General features: G+C 48.8%; 6 protein-coding genes and 1 non-coding gene across 7 annotated transcripts; 3 read left to right on the forward strand and 4 right to left on the reverse strand.

Moving 5' to 3' along the window:
* Window positions 1-312: 312 nt before the first annotated feature.
* ASPGLDRAFT_44211 (GPI anchored serine-threonine rich protein) lies at window positions 313-1133 on the reverse strand. Its single transcript, XM_022545982.1, has 2 exons — window positions 484-1133; window positions 313-424 (listed from the first exon to the last, which is right to left on the reverse strand). The coding sequence occupies exons 1-2, from the start codon at window positions 961-963 to the stop codon at window positions 404-406; spliced, it is 501 nt and encodes a 166-aa protein (XP_022403111.1). The 5' UTR covers window positions 964-1133; the 3' UTR covers window positions 313-403.
* Window positions 1134-6854: 5721 nt separating this feature from the next.
* Window positions 6855-6984, reverse strand: ASPGLDRAFT_t56. The gene has a single exon. It is a non-coding gene; the product is annotated as a tRNA-Arg (tRNA).
* A 306-nt stretch (window positions 6985-7290) lies between these two features.
* Window positions 7291-8729, reverse strand: ASPGLDRAFT_33331 (nucleic acid/nucleotide deaminase domain-containing protein; the record flags this gene model as incomplete). Its single annotated transcript, XM_022544297.1, has 2 exons — window positions 7291-7910; window positions 7961-8729. The coding sequence occupies 2 exons, from the start codon at window positions 8727-8729 to the stop codon at window positions 7291-7293; spliced, it is 1389 nt and encodes a 462-aa protein (XP_022403112.1).
* A 215-nt stretch (window positions 8730-8944) lies between these two features.
* On the forward strand, window positions 8945-9560 carry ASPGLDRAFT_44215 (uncharacterized protein). Its single transcript, XM_022545983.1, has 2 exons — window positions 8945-9297; window positions 9345-9560. The coding sequence occupies exons 1-2, from the start codon at window positions 8998-9000 to the stop codon at window positions 9363-9365; spliced, it is 321 nt and encodes a 106-aa protein (XP_022403113.1). The 5' UTR covers window positions 8945-8997; the 3' UTR covers window positions 9366-9560.
* Window positions 9561-10775: 1215 nt separating this feature from the next.
* Window positions 10776-12359, forward strand: ASPGLDRAFT_44216 (5'/3'-nucleotidase SurE). The gene is made up of 3 exons (XM_022545984.1): window positions 10776-11166; window positions 11225-12093; window positions 12142-12359. The coding sequence occupies exons 1-3, from the start codon at window positions 11155-11157 to the stop codon at window positions 12209-12211; spliced, it is 951 nt and encodes a 316-aa protein (XP_022403114.1). The 5' UTR covers window positions 10776-11154; the 3' UTR covers window positions 12212-12359.
* Window positions 12360-12451: 92 nt separating this feature from the next.
* On the reverse strand, window positions 12452-14055 carry ASPGLDRAFT_121690 (DUF5427 domain-containing protein MTC1; the record flags this gene model as incomplete). Its single annotated transcript, XM_022540258.1, has 2 exons — window positions 12452-13428; window positions 13485-14055. The coding sequence occupies 2 exons, from the start codon at window positions 14053-14055 to the stop codon at window positions 12452-12454; spliced, it is 1548 nt and encodes a 515-aa protein (XP_022403115.1).
* Window positions 14056-14476: 421 nt separating this feature from the next.
* ASPGLDRAFT_1227130 (uncharacterized protein) lies at window positions 14477-15078 on the forward strand. Its single transcript, XM_022540348.1, has one exon. The coding sequence runs from the start codon at window positions 14547-14549 to the stop codon at window positions 14994-14996; it is 450 nt and encodes a 149-aa protein (XP_022403116.1). The 5' UTR covers window positions 14477-14546; the 3' UTR covers window positions 14997-15078.
* Window positions 15079-16149: the final 1071 nt, after the last annotated feature.

Below are 16149 nucleotides of genomic sequence, written 5' to 3' on the forward strand. Positions count from 1 at the left end.
TTAAAACAGGGGGAATAAGAATAGAATTGAAAAAAAAAAAAAAAAAAAAAAAGGATCAAAGATCTATCACATCACATCCACCAACGCTAACGCTAACGCAGCTTAGAAAGCAAAAACGGCCAGCATACCAGCGGCAACGGCCCCGAGACCGATGGTGTTGCGGTCCGCAGCACCGGTGAACACAGAAGAAGGAGCGCTGGAAGAAGCAGAGCCGGAGTCGGAGCCAGTAACAGCAGCGGCATCACTAGGAGAAGCCTCGGTGGAAGTAGCGGCAGCAACAGAAGAAGAAGAAGAGGGAGTCACGGAGGCCGAGGACGAGACAGCGGCGCTGCTAGTACCCCCGACGATAGGAATGCTGGAGAGAGTGGTAGCCGGAGCAGCAGAGGTCGACGTGGCAGAGGCCTCAGCAGAGCACTTGGGGCACCTAGTAGTCACGAACTCCTCAGTCGAGTAGATGGTGTGGAGGCCGTCACCCTTACTCACAGCGGTTTCAGTAGTAGCGGGGGCGCTGCTGGAGGCAGAGGCAGAAGAAGAAGAAGAAGAAGAAGAAGAAGAAGAAGAAGAAGGGGTAGAGTTGCCGTACTCCTCGTTCTTGAGGCCGAACTGGGTAGAGTACTGGTACTGGCCAGAGCCCTCGACGACAATCATCAGACCGTAGTGGGTGGTGTCAGGCTCCAACTCGGAGCTGGGGGTCCAATCGAAATGGCCGGAGTTGTCAATGGCCTCGGCCAGGGTGTCGATGGGCTGGACATTGGTGGAGGGGCCGCGGAGGAGGACCAGAGAGATGGGGCCCTCGGTGCTGGGATTCCATTCGATGGTGTAGGGCTTGCCGGCGGTGACCAGGTCCTTGAGACCGGGCTTGGTGATGGCGTTACCCGAGGGGGTCTGGCTGTAGTCCGGCTGGGTGTAGGCAGAGGCCAGGGTGGCCATGGCCGAGAGGATGGCGGTCTTGGTGAAGAGCATTGTTTTTTGCTTAAGAAGTACAGCGGGAGTGCTAAGTAAAGAGAATGATAGCGATTGACTCGGTTGAGAAAGAAAGACCGGAGTGAGAGACAGTAAAGACCGAAAGTGACGACTGTTTTTAAAAAAGAGCGACAGTGGTTGTTAAGGAGAGAATGAGACGAAGAGAATTTTTGATCGTAAAAAAGAGAACAAAGAAAAGAATGTCAGGACACGAGGGAAAACGCGACGCTAAAAAGCAAGCCAAACAAGCCCAAAAAATTGCCCCTTTGCGAGAGTGAATGAAAGGAATGCGGACAGACCACCGGCCCATTGGCTCCGACTCACAATACGATGAAAATGCAATCTCCGGCTGGCCACTAACAAACTCTGGGCGCCACTAGACCCTTAATATGCCAGATTAACTGGTTTATTATTATCTATATCTGCCCGATGGCGGAGTTTTTGTGTGTTTATACTGTGTACTAATTTAGTTTGTCGCCTGTGCTCGAGTGAGTCCTCCGTTATGAGGTATTTGATGAGTGGGAAATAAAGAATATGCGGGTGGGACTAGTTGTGGAATGAATATGAAATATGAAATACTGTAGTAAAAAGTAAAATAACAAGTCACGTCGTGTCGAACACTCACATAATGATAGGGCTGACCTGAGCAACTTACCGTACATTTCTTCCCCTCCAATCATCTCCCTACAACAACACCCTCAACACTATACTTCTGACACGCCAATCTCGGATATTGCCTTCCGCGAACCATCAAACACTCGTTTTTCATTTGATCTATGCCATCTGTACGGAGTGGTACAAGTCATGAAACAAAGACTGTCGATCCCGTTGATCGACACCGACGTTGAACCAAATTACAGAGTACAGCCTCGTCTGCTTCGGAAGCAAACAGCGGGTCGAATTGAAATTTACAAGCAATATCAAATTGATATTCGAATATAAGACAAACGGTAAAAATATACCGGAACGAGCTCTACGCTAAAGCAACAGCACCAATGCTGGCTAGCTGAATCATGAATCGAGCACTTGGCTGCTAATTTGTGTATTCGTTGTAATACCGTTGAGAATATCTCCGCAACAGAAGAGAAGCCTTGACTTTTCAAGCTCACGGGCAATTAGGATGATGCTCACAGCGACAAGGCTCAAGAGAGCCAATGGTATCCGTACCGTATAGATTATTATTATTATTTTATTATTATTATTATTATTATTGTTCATACACGCATCTGTCAGCCCTGTAGGCCGAGTGGCGGCAGGTCCTGCGGGGCGGCCGGGTAAGCCGCCGTAATGGTAGTCACTAAGTACATCGTCGCCTTTCTATACCTATTCTGACATCTTATTTCGCATGTTGTACGTCCCGTGCTGCTGATTTCGTACTGCTGATCCCATGGCCACGAAGGTTCATGGGTTTGTTGGATACTATCTCGTTTCCATCCCTACTTCTGCAAGCGCACAACCTTGGCTATGCTATGCTGCCGGTTGCTTGAAGTCCGTTTTTGTGACTCAGTATGTGGTTGGTAGAGTCTGAAACTGGTCCAGAAGGCCTGTCTCAAGCATGAATCGCACTGCCTTCGGTACCAGGTCTTGCCGTGTAAGGTAGGCCCGGTAATCCAGCTCCCGCCTTGAACCCTGTGTAAGATGGCGCATCCGGGGTCCTGCCTGGTTGGTACAGTGGAGGAGAACATGGCGTATGTCTTGGAGGCCACGTCCCCGTACCGTATAGATCAAAAAAGTTTACTTACAAGCAACTTCATAGAAATGGTAAGTCTCGATACCATGACATCTAAATTGAACGCCCAACCACTGACTCTATGTATTGATAGGGTAATTCGTGGAGGTCGGGTATAGCCAGACCACTGAATCCCAAGAAATCGACTCCCGGTTATAAACTATAGCAGTGCAACTGATCTCTACTCCAGCGCGCCCGCGCTGCCGCCCATGCGAGTCACTCCGCAACAGACTGGGCTGCGTCCTAACTTGCTTCAAGGAAAGCGAACGCAGGGCTTGTCGCCCAATGTCTCCCTCCCAGCCAAAAGAGGACACAACGAATGGGTGGGAGGTAGGGTCACAGGGTGGGAAAAGGGAAATTTGTATTACTTAGGCTTTACACTGTGGGAAATGCACTCCGATCGTCTGGGTCCAGCTACAGGATTTGGAAAATCACGACAAGACGGCACTTGTACAAGAGGTCGCGGAGCAGGCTTGTACCACGCTCATATTTGGTGGATCAGTCGCCTCAAGGTCTGTTGCTCGATGATGAGAATATTGGTTAGTATTGATCTTCCGGTCCTACACTGTCGACTATGTTAATTGCTGCTTATTTCGCTTATATCCAAGGTCGATTTTCAAATACCTGGCTTACAGTTACTGGCTTATATATTTTTTTTGTAGGTTGACAAGAATATCAAAGACAAAGTCCACAGTTGGAGGACCTCTGGAAACCCCCCGACAAATGGCAAAAGCTTACGGAGACATCAGAGACATACTTGCAACATGATAAGCGAAAGCCAAGGAACAACAGCGGCCATTAGGACTTATGCAACAAGATGGCTAGCCTCCGGCGTTTGTATCGGTTAGTCTAAGAAAAACGCTGTCATGGACATACATGTCGACAACATAACGACAAACCGCCCGTGGTCCCTGGGACAACACCTCGCTCGACAATTAGCAAACATCCTTCCAGCAGACCCATCTGAGGGCTTTGAAAGCACAATACAGACATCCAGTAGCCAGTTTCCGGGCCGAATAGAAGTGTCATCAAGTGCAGAGGCCCTTGCAGCTGCACGAGCCCTTCCTCCTGGACTGACAATCTGGTCAGATGGCTCGAGGTTAGACAATAGCAGATGCGGAGCAGGAATTGCATGGCAAGAACCGGGAGGAGCTTGGAAGACTCGAGGGTTCCCATTGGGCAAAGGATACGAGGTCTTTGATGCGGAACTTCTTGGAGTTATCCAAGCGCTCCAAGTAGCATGTAAGACAGGAGGTTGGAGACCAATCACCGTTCTGCTGGACTCCCAGGCCGCCATTACAAGGCTGCAACATACCCATCCTGGGCCAGGTCAAGCTCTAGCAATTCAAGCACACACCATAGCCAAAAAACTACAAGCCCAAGATCGCCAACCCACCATACAATGGGTTCCGGGACACGCGGGGGTAGAAGGAAATGAGAGAGCCGACCAGGCAGCAAAGCAGGCGGCTAATAAGCCTCCAGGAAGGGGCTCAAAAGAGATCTCTCTCGCTTTTGCCCAGAGAGCCCGGGCGGAGGCCATTACAGTACAAAAGCAGAGATGGCTTGCCAGGAAACTCAGCCAACAATCCCAACGGTACAGGCCACAGAGAAACTGGCGGCTCGACCCCCTGGTTGCAGCGGCTCCGAAACACCTGGCAAGCCGCTACTTTCAACTGAAGTCAGGGCATGCAGCCACTGGAACATATCTACACCAGATTCAGGCTCGAGAAGATGCAACCTGCCAAGGATGTGGTTCCTCTAAAGAGACAGTACACCATCTTCTCTTTGAGTGCAGGCAATGGCGACACCAGCGAAACAGGCTCTACAAGGACCTGGAGACAGATGGAGTTATGAGACCCACCACAGCAGAAGAATATCCACAAGGACGACTCCTAGGGGAGCCCAAAGCGACTAGGGCACTGCTACAATTCTTAGCCAGCACCAGCGTAGCTCTACCTCAGGGATATCTACAACAGGCGGTGGAAAGAGCCCGGAAAGACGAGGAATGGGGACTGGAAACATTGGAGGAAGCAAGTAGGCGAGGAGAAGGATAACAGGGAGGGTAGCCTAAGCTGAATCTCAGCTTAGACCACACCCACCCTGCTCAGAAACACAAGGAGAGCACTCTGCTCGAAAGCCCTGCGCATACAGGCGGCCTGGGGCGAGGAAAAGGATTAGAAAGATTATAGAAGGAGGTGCTGCCTCAGGAACTTATAGGGACAAAAGACCGTAGAATAGCTGCTGGCCTCGAGTCCATGAATCATGGTCTATCATAGCTCTAGGGCTCGGTATAGACAATAAACTTGATTAAATAATAATAATAATAATAACGACAAACCTTACAATGGATTTGGATGCCTCGAAGCCCGGGCTCCGAAGATGAAGCAGAGTGAGAAATGCGCAGAAGCTCACTTGCTCATCATTTGTGCCGATAATACCAAAACCGTGCAACGTCCCGAGCAAGTGGTTCATGGAAATGAAAAAGAGAGCCACCTGGGAGCAACTAATAAATAATCAAAGCGTTTTTTTTTGGATTTTCTAACCCCTACTTGTGGACTGATTCGGAGAAGTATGTGGCCTGTACTACGGCAAGCAAGCAAACATCAGAGACATGGTACAGCGTCTCTACCAGCCTCGCTACATGGTGATTCGGTAGCCCGCATGTGCCAATGAGGTTTAGAGTGCATCTCGATTCACGACGTAGCATTTCCATAGTACAACACATAGTTCCTCTCTAATTTTTTTTCTCCCCGGCTGGGACCTATGTCTGGGATAACCTTATGACCAAGAATTTAGGAGTATTTCTTTGAAGCGTCCAAGCCATTTGCGAACATACACAATTTGAATACCCATGCCAAAGAAATGAAGGTCTTCAGGAGCGTATCGCCCTCCCAGCTTCTCTGCGACGAGACAAAGGACGCCCATACCACTCAGCCAGAGAAAAAGCGCGTTCTGCTATAGCATTTGTCAATACGAGTTCGAGCTTGCTGACAACTCGTCGATGGGCCCCACACAGACGATGAGTGTGCGGTCTAAAGGGGACGAATGAAACCGCGGGAATCATTAGTACCAAGCGGTAGGTTCCGTCGTTGTCGACCATTGTTTCAATATAATAAGTCATGATAGATATACTAAACATATTGCCTCCGTGAGCTCTGAGTCATGACCCCTTAGGGCCCCAGACGCACGATAAACCATTCTCCGTCTGGTTTAGTGGTCCAAGCCACTGATGTTCGTAGCTGCTGAAAACCTGCGATTCGCATACTGAAGCTGCTCAACCCATAACCATCAAGGCCAATATGTCGCTCTTGTTTAAGTGTCAAATTCAATAATTTGCGTATAGTAGAGAATGTCTAATGTTTTGGACATCGCGTTCGACAGCGGCAACGGAGCTGGGGCATTTGTTGCCTGGTATGGGTCGCTCTTTTAGGTAGTCCTCTATCATCATCTCATCACTTGTGATGTCTGAGCTCCTGACTCTTTCCATTTTCGTGGTGAGACTGGCGGGGTGGCTTTCTTAGGAGAATGATGCCATTCTAGGGCCTCGTGAGACGTCATGCTATCGACCACATAAAATCAACAGTAGGAAGAGATACGGGAGCATACCTTGTAACAAGATTTAGCCATATCTATTTCACCGCGGTTCCGTTTCTTGTTCTCATCAGCATCTGAGCCACGGAGAAGCGATTAAGGCTTGTAGGGCTAGAATGAAGACAAATTGAGAATAGTCCGAATGGTAAAAATGCTACTGGAGCATAATGATGATGGTAGAAATGAGAAAGAGAAAAGAGAAAAGGCATGTTGAAAGATGCTGGAAGGAAGCCCAGGTAGTCGATAGGTACATTTTTGATAGTGAATGTCTGGCTTCTTTTTCTCTACTACTGCTAATTTACTTTCTTGATGGTATTTTCGCCTCCAAGTAACTATCGTTGGCGCTGTTGTACATTTTTCGGTACCTGCACTTGAGAAGCACCGCTTCGATAAGCCCTACTCGCGCTTCGGAGAATCGGAGTAGATTCATTGGAACAAAAATGGAAACAAAACGAACAACTACTTCGTCACAGTCGTATAGTAATAATAAAGCAACGGGAGTAATCAATTGACATTCCTGTCAGTATTTTTGGCATAAAAAAAATAACTCGCATTAAAAAAAATATTAGTCAGCTCCCGGCGGGGCTCGAACCCGCAGCCTCAAGATTCACATATTTTCAGACCAATTCACATATATTTATAATTCATCAGCCAGAAGACCCATATAGAAGTCTTGCGCGCTACCATTGCGCCACGGGAGCTCCTTGTATTGGGTTTCAGTGAAGGTTTTGTATTATGAAAAATTTGATAAAATCGGATCAGTGGGTCCGCGTATACAATGGCATTGTGTGTGATGAGAGATGGGGTAAAAAGTTGCTGTTTTCTGGTATTTCTTTTTTTCTTTGTCTGTTGTATCTGGGTGGCAATACAATTGTTGTTAGATATATTTTCATACACCCATTTATTCCACACCCAATCAATATATCAGACACCAGTTACTTTCCACATATCTCAGCGAATAATCTATCGAGTTCTTCTAGCGAAGGGAGACTTGTCCTCTCAGCTTCTCATTCTTCCTCCTGGCGAATTCTCAAGGCACATTCTGTATATCGATGTGCGATTTCCCTATAGAAAGAATCCTGAACTTTCTTGGCCTGATCCGGATAAAGTGCCCCCGTGGTCTCTGGATACTTCCATGGCCAATGGCTTTCGTTGTGTGTTCCCCGGACTTGATAGTTGATGTTGAGGTCCTCACGGAGGCACTTGAGAAACTTCCAGCAGGGCAAACACGAAAGCTCTGAAGTTCCGATGTAGGAGAACGGAGGAGGCGAAATATCTCCTTTTAGAAGATATGATATGAGGGCACATTCGCAGTGCACAAGTGCGGGGACGACTGGCGTGCTGTTCGGATTCGCGTGGTAGTACTGCATTATGTGGTCTCTAGACTTTCCTTCATTGTTCCAATATGATCTTTGAGATGTGAGTGCCGACTTCGCAATTGGCTTATAATCCTCAGGCGTTGAAGGGAGTTCGAGGTTGCATTGTTTGCTTGGTACATATTCAATCCCCAAATGTTTCCCGCAAAGGAAACGAGAGCGTAGATGCGGAGAGATTGCGTACATAAGTAAAATGCCAATGGAGCTCGTAAGAGAGGTGACTTCCTTGAGGTAGCGAGTTGTTTGCGTATCTATACTTGGTTAGCTATAAGTAAAAAGGTCCATGTGCAACTGAACTAACTGGATAAAGAGTCCAGATGATGAAGTTCTCCAATACAGTCGTCAAACATCTCATGGACTAAAGCATCAATCAAGTCAATATCAAGAGAGAAATCACCGAAATCTTCCCCTTTAGGTAGTTCGTTGGACGAGGCAGCAAAAAGTTCGAACACGGAATTGAGAACTTCGACAATTTTATCTAGTGATTGCTGTGATTTTTTTGAGAGTAGTTTGTTATCTTTGACGAGCTTGAGAGACTCAAATCCAGTTCTCTCTGGCGACCCTCCATGTAGACGCTGTAGTAGCTTTTGCAAAGAGTGTTCATACATGTATCGCTTGAAATCCTCGGCTATCAACCTCTGGGCCTCGAACATCTCCTGTAGCTTTGGAGGGGGGGCATCCTCATCCTCCTCCTCCTCCTCCTCCTCCTCCTCATCATCATAATCGCCATCACGAGTCAGAGAGCACTTTTGCTGTCGTTGCATGCGAGCATATTCATCTCCAAGGGCGCTTAGATATTCCCATATACGCTGGATATGCTTTATGGTCCTCTCCTTCACGTTAGCATTTGATGCTATGGTGAGGGTGAGTTTATCAGGAGCCATGCGCGCCGCAACGGCAAACACTTCCGATTCCTCCGACACAAGGACATCGGCCAAGGCATCAAGAGCTCGATTAACACGGTAAGATGAGGGCTTCTTATGACTTTTCTTATTCAGAGCAAAAGCGGAATCATAGGTTTCACAATTAGGTTGGAGATCGTGGATTAGACCAATCAGGTGTTCTGCCATTTTGAAGTGTGGATGATGGTCGAAGCCGAGAAAAAAAAAAAAAAAAACAAACCATGTACATACCACGTAGGCTGCCCCGCTATTGCAGGCAACGATACGACTGCAATATGTAATACTTGCGCCATATGATTCAGAAGATAGACTTCCCTGGTTGCATATGCTATAATTGGTAAAACACTCTTTCCCTTATAATAATTCCTGTACATAGGTGACCACGGGCAGTGTGCAACGGAGTCTTCTACACGCACATCTACAGAGGATATTCAAAATGAACCCAACATTCAAGAATGGCAGTGGCTTGCCTCCTGTGAAGTCAACTCCTGATGCCTCAGTATGTGTGACGGCTCAACGACCAGACAAACATTGCCAACATGCCAAAAGATGCCATACAAGCAATATGGACAAACAAGGGCTCAAGCCGCATCGCACAAATGCTTATATAGAGACTGCACTCGCCAGAGAGATTTCCTCTCCTTTTTCCTTCCCAGATTCGATATTCTCGTTGATGGCTACAATAGTCAAGATAGGAATTCAGTTCGTTATTATCTTCTATTCCGAGCCCGTGACAGTATGTCCCTTTTGGCAGTTGTTGAAATTGAGGCACTGACTCTTCAGACTACTCCCAGCACAGCTTAGTATCCCAACATGGCAGAATGCCTTATTCAGTTGATGAGTGACATGTGTGACAGTGGCAGTGTAGGATTCCATCAAGTGTGGGTTGATATTTGCCATCTTGAAGTCAATGGATGAAGCGCAAGTTTCAATACCTGAGTGACCATCTGATTTTAGAGATGTGCCTGAGCTGTTAATAAATGAAGTATCGCTGCAGGTTACTTAGGTTTTTTTTTTTTTTTTTTTTTCGGGAGATGCTGCAGTTTAATTTAGACATCATATTTGTGCACAGTAGCTGCATGGGCCAAGAATTCAGTGACTTCAATGAACGTAGGGACACTGTGGCAGGCTGCCCAGGTGCAGCTGATCCTGTCCTGTGCATGGGCAAGATAGGAATAGATGAGATGGCAATGAAGAGAATCTTTTACATTAGACCTGCACCCATATGGCCAAGAAGACCAGTGTACTAATTGCATCTGCTCATGGACTTCCTCATTCAGACAGCGCTGGGCGGATAAGCCAAAGTATTGGCAAAGGCATCACCAGTATTCTTCATATGACTGGAGAAGCTTCTTTCAAGAGGCCTTGTACATCCAATCGAAGAAATTCATGTAAATTGCTTGGTCCTCTGAGAGTAAATACTTGACTAGTCCTCTTTCGACTGGATACAATATCTGTTGCTTGTTGGTTATTATTTCTGAACCACCTTCAGAGTAGTCCGAGTAAAATGTGCTTACTTTCACCAGTATCATTCGACAACAGTGAGACCCTCAAGCGTCTTGGGCTTGTAGTTTGGGGGGAACCACCCAAGGCTTCGGAAATATTCCAGTCTGGCTCGAGTCTCTTCATAGAGAATTGGATCAGTCCAGTACTGATGCTCATCAGGGTTCGCAGGAAGGGAAGGTGGTGCCATCACAACGGCCAGATCCAAATATTAGATAAAGGGGACTGTGTTCTGATTCACGCAACGATCGACTTGGGGATTGGAGAGGGAGGCGTTGAGAAGAGGAGAAGGATGAACAGAGTGAGGGCAAGTGGCATTTTGTACGCTGCCTGACCAGGCCCGTCGAAGTTAGAGGGGGGCTGTATCTGGCTGCAGAGGAGGCCATTTTCAGTGTCGCTTTGGTCGTCAGTTGAAACGGAGAGAGCGCTCGCTGAGGTTGAGGGCTAGCATCACTGCAGGCTGGTAACTATGCAATTCTTGGCGGGTGCAGAATAGTGGTGCGAGGCCTCAGAAGTAGTCATTTTCGGGCGTCACTTTCACAGGTCCTCACATTCTATGTGTAAACTTTGCCGTAGATCAACTCTGTGCTCTCTACTAACCCATTCTTTGAAATTCCCTACCATCCGGGTATTCAACACGACACTCTATCTCCCAATCCAATGTCTCTGAATCACGATAATAATTATCTCCATCTTCCCTCCAGCTTTTCCCGATCCCAATTCCCGACTTCACCGCAGACTCTTTTTGGTTTGCCGCGGCCTGGTCATGTATTGTCATTACCGTACCATTACCTCTTCTATATAGCCAAATCGCTATAAATACGGTATTAACGCAGTAAATACATACATACATCTCCAACCTCAAACCTCCCCGCAACCAAAAACAGCTTCACCGCGAGCAAAAGCGATGGCACTTCGCAACGGCTTCCGGGATGTCTTCGCGATCGGGACAGACGAAGGGTAAGTACCAGGAAAAGACAGTCGTATAAAGATGTGAGGGTGCGCATTTTTCTGTGCGCTGTTTTGTTCAGTTCAGTTCTATTCTTTTGAAATTCGCCAAGCATACTCCGGTGTCTAGTCAGTTCGCAAGATGCATATCCTGGTAGGTAACTCCATGCGCCAAACAGACCAGAAAAAAACCGGGGCACTAATTCAAACAGGTCGTTAACGACGATGGGCCCCCATCAGCACGCCTCTCCCCCTACATTCACCCCTTCGTCTCCGCCCTCCAAGCCTCCGGCCACTCCGTCTCCGTCGCAATCCCAGCAGCCTCGCGCTCCTGGATTGGTAAAGCGCACTTGATCGAAGCCTCCCTCGAAGCAACCTACGTCCCTCCCTCCGCCTTCCGCAACGATGGTACCTGGGACGACACCCCCGAGTCGTCCAACGAGACCGAATGGGTGGTGATCAAAAACGGCACACCAGCCAGCTGCGTCCAACTAGGCCTCTTCAACCTCTTCCCCGACGAGCGCGGGCCCATCGACCTTGTCATTTCGGGCCCGAACCATGGCCGGAATGCGTCGACGATTTATAACCTTTCTTCCGGGACAGTCGGTGGTGCGCTGGAGGCTGCGAACTGCGGGAAGCGCGGGATTGCGATCTCCTTTGGGAGTAAGGATCCGCAGCCATCTGAGACAATTGAGGCTGCTGCGCGGTTGGGGGTGCGTGTTGTTGACCATCTTGTTCGGAATTGGGATGGGAGGGTTGAGTTGTACAACTTGAATATCCCGATGCGCGAGGATGTGGAGGAGAGGCCGGTGCGGTATACGCGCGCTTTGCCGTATTATTGGGAGAAGGGGTGTCTGTATAAGGAGATTCCGGGGGGTGAGGAGGGTGTTAATGGGACGGGGCATGATGTTGAGGCTGAGACCGAGACTAGGAAGGTTGTTAATGGGACTACTACTGGGGGATCGGGGTCGCTGAAGCAGCGGAGCTTCAAGTGGGCGGCTGAGTTGTCGGATATGAAGAAGGCTTTGCAGGCTAGTGAGGAGGGGACGGATGCGCATACTGTTTTGGATGGGTGTACTAGGTAAGTCTCCTACTTTACTACGTTTTGTGTGCGCGGCTAACGGTTCAGTGTGACTCCCCTTCTGGCGAACTTCTGGCATGTCCCCGGTCTTGAGGGACAGTTGAATATTGACGCTTGATTGTGGACGCGTTGATGGACTGCTTGCTTGACAAAAGTCGATTGTAGATACCCGCAAAGGTTGTCCTTTGCATGTTCACTGCATACTAAAACGAGGCTAAAAGTATGGAGCATGATTAATGAAATTGCATTATTGCATTACCTAGCAATCTGGATATCGTCTGCCGTAGCATTGGAAACAAACATAACATAACGGTGTATCACAAACGTCGTTCCAACATAAAATCACAAGTCAAAGAAATTACAGGCCTCTGGCAGCTTCGCCCGCATTGCTGTCGACAACGGACGCTTGCTCAGCGCGCATCTTACCCTTGGCTGCACCGGCTTCGCCAACGCCCATTCTGCGCGCGACGTAGCGCTGCGCAATAATTCCAACGGCCAAAGAAAGAGTATCCTCGATCCACTCAGACACCCACTCGCGAGGGTCGACGCCACCGCTCTCAATAATCCCCGCGATATCCTCGGGGAATACAAACTGAGGTGCATTCGCGTCCTCCGCGTTGGGGTCCTGGGCCGGAGCCGCAGAGTCCAGCCAGTCCACCCACTTCTGCGGGATAGCCTGGGAGATGGTGTGGAAGGCAATGCCGTGGATGGGGTCGTGCAGGTATAGCGCAAAGGAAATCTCTCCTTCCGTCGCTTCGGGCACGTCGACCACACCTGGCGGGGTTGCTTTCTCGGTGGTGGGCCCCGCCTGGAAGAGCTCGGTTGAGGAGGCCTGGCTGATCGCCTGGATAGCCAGAAAGATATCACTGCTGCGGACAGGGTTCGATTCGCTCAGCACCTCCGTTGCTTGCTTGGCTGCCTCTTCAATACCACCTTTGGCGGCGAAGTACTCAGTAGCGTAGGATTCGGCACTGGCACGAGCGAGCTTGGTGCCTTCGACGGAGCCTGGCACGGCGGAGATGCTGCGCGGGGTTCCAGGGGTAACGGTCCGCCACCAGGGGCCGTCCCGCCAGCCTGCGGGGGACGACTGATAGCCAAAGTCAAGTCCGCGCTTAGGGGCGGATTCCTGTCCCCGTTGAACGACGAGAAGATCACCACCCTCCACCTGGGCCATTACACGCGAAAAGACGGAGTAAATCAAGGGGTCGACCACGGGGTATCCGGACAGATCGTGGGTAACATGGATTTGGAGCTGTTCGTGGGACGAGATCGGAGGCGCAAGCGTGTGGATGAGTGAGGTCACCGTAGGAATGGCCATATCGCGGAGTCCACCACCTAGACGAGGATCTAATCAGTACGGCTTCCCAGAACTGTCTCTCATAATCACTTACCCAGATCTTTTAATGCCCCAACATTCCCCTTCATCTGCTCAGCCCATCGCTGAGCCTCTTCGTTCCGCTGGATCTCCTTAACAGCTGCTTCAGCCTGCGAAGCAGCCTGCTTCACCGCAGCATTGGCAGTTGCAAAGAAACCTCCCCACCATCCACCACCAGAACCGCCATCATTATTACCACTCTGCGAGCTCTCCTCATTCACAGTCTCCTCCGTAGTCGAAAATGGCTGTGCTGCATTGCGATTCGCCGTACGCGACGACCGGCCGCTCTCCCCAGACTTGCGGACGGGGGGTCTGTCTTCGCTGGTGCGACCTGTAGGCCTGGGGGATCTGGTGGACGATCGAGGTTCCGTAGAGGACAGACGGGGAGTACCAGGGCCGCTGCTTGGGCGTTGGGCAGCTAGATTATCCAGCTCTGCTAGGATGTCTTGCTCGGACTGTCCAGTAGACGTGGTGGCGGCCGGCTTGGGAGCGGGCTTCTTCTGGTCGCCGGGCTTGGCGTCGATGTTCAGGTCATCGAATTGGGCGAGGAGTTCGTCGCTGGTTGGCTTTGCGTTTTTGGGTGGCATGTTGGGTATTTCCTTGTCAATGTATGAGAGGTGAAGATGAGGTTGTCGAGGTGTCAGTTGAGTTGATCAAAGGGTGCTTGTTTGGTGGAGACGGGTGACCTGTGCCAAGACCCGCAGTGAACTATGCAAATATACATGAGGGTATTATTGCAAGGTTACGGGATGACTACTTGTAGACAATTAATTATGCTGATAATCGGGGTAATGTTTATTTTCATGATATGGGTACACACTGTGGACAAGCTGCATATATATCTGGATGGCACATGGCATGCTCCACCTATAGATAGGGGACCATGACCATGAGATCGGAATATTAAAATGCAAACAAATATTTTTAGATTAAATATTACATTAAACCGAGCTACCTGAAATATAACCATGTAAGCTTTACAATCTCAAATCTGGCCCATTTTCATTCAATTGATGCTGTCCCGGGTTGTATGCCGCATGTTTACTCTGTAGAGGAACAGCAAAGGATTGAGGACTGAATGTTTGACCATGAAATTGCATACGTGCTAACTATTGATACCATGAACCGTTCAACATATCCTCTGGTCACATCGGACTTTGCAGATATCCCGGTGCCCTGTATATATGAAGCCTCCTATGCCGCAAGCGCTGCTATCCTATCGAGCACACAGCGCACGCGCTATCCCCACCGAGGCAGCACCTGTCTAATAACTATTCATATAACCCTCTCTCCGGCCTTGGTATCCCTCCACTTGAAACTCGTGACTCTTTCGTTGCAGAGGAATGAAATCTTCCCGGGTGAGGAACTATCGGTCTGTCACATCCGGAAAGCTGCATTTCGCGTGGCGCCAACGGATACGAGTAGGTGTTTCTACGGTGAGTATGTCGAATTAGACATGGCTGTATGTAAGCCAGTGTGCCTCTGTACTACTTCGATTGAAGTGCATACAGATCTATGTAGTGGATGATGTCAGGTATCGCGTTACTATCGGTACGATAGATTACAGTATGCCGGAGGATGTCGTCTGAGTTGGCAGTGTCTTTGTTCCGATGTTTGTCACTTGCAATATTGATACGAGGTTCCTATACTTTCGAATATGAGCAGCATAATTCCTTACTTCTCATGTTTAACATAAATATACCAACTGCCATCTCCTTTCCTTTGTATACTGTGTACTCCTGACAGTAAATTTAACTCATTCTTATTGGCTCTACTCACGGAACCAGTATTTTTCCGACGGCGCAGCGAAGCGGATTCGCCCTGCCGAGTGGATCTCCCGATACGGTACGGTAAGGGCGCGTAATCTAAACTCTACAGAGCAGACGCCGCACACAGCAACAACAACATCCACCACCGAATAATCACTCCCAGTCTGGCAGTAGGCTGAGAAAAAGTGTCAATCAGGCTGGGCTGAATCAAAAGGACAAGTCTATACTGGGTCATTGTGGTGTATACTGTGCATGCACTGTCCAGGTATCGCCGTCCTCACTGACCATCCCCGTCGTCCTCTTTTCTACTACTGTAAATCAGATCTTTTCATACATACTTCTTTGCCAGTTCCTCCTCCACCTCCTCCTGCCAGCTTTGCGGCTCTTTTCTTTATACTTAATCACCTTCTTGTTTCTACCTGAACCTCTTTCTTTCTCCTGATCTTTCTATTTCTGATTCTCCGTGGACCCGGAGGTCGAGGCCACCGTGAGCACAAGTGCATCTATTGTCCTCAATTCAGGAACGCTCCCTCGGCGTCAACCACCACCTCAATCCTTTTCTTTTCTGGCAGAGACCTTTTAATTTGTTTGACTTTACTTGGTTCTTGTCTGAGAGGTTCAATCATCTTTTACTTTTCGCTTTTATACTTCCTGCTTTTCTGTCACGCTTACTACTACGGTCTATCCCTGGGACCCTGTTCGTCTTTTCCCTCCACCAACTTTTCTCCCGACTTTCAAAACCAGCCCTGGCTCTCTATACTGGGAATTGATCCTCAAATTTCATTGATCGTGCTGTTGACCACGTTCTCTTCGTTCATTAGGACGGACGTGTTTGCATTCTTGAGGTATGTCATGGTTGATCAGTCTTCTATCATTCTCTTCATTTTACGGAGTACGCTCCTTTTTATGTCA

Source organism: Aspergillus glaucus (genome assembly GCF_001890805.1).
Source record: "Aspergillus glaucus CBS 516.65 unplaced genomic scaffold ASPGLscaffold_5, whole genome shotgun sequence".
Classification (NCBI taxonomy): domain Eukaryota; kingdom Fungi; phylum Ascomycota; class Eurotiomycetes; order Eurotiales; family Aspergillaceae; genus Aspergillus; species Aspergillus glaucus.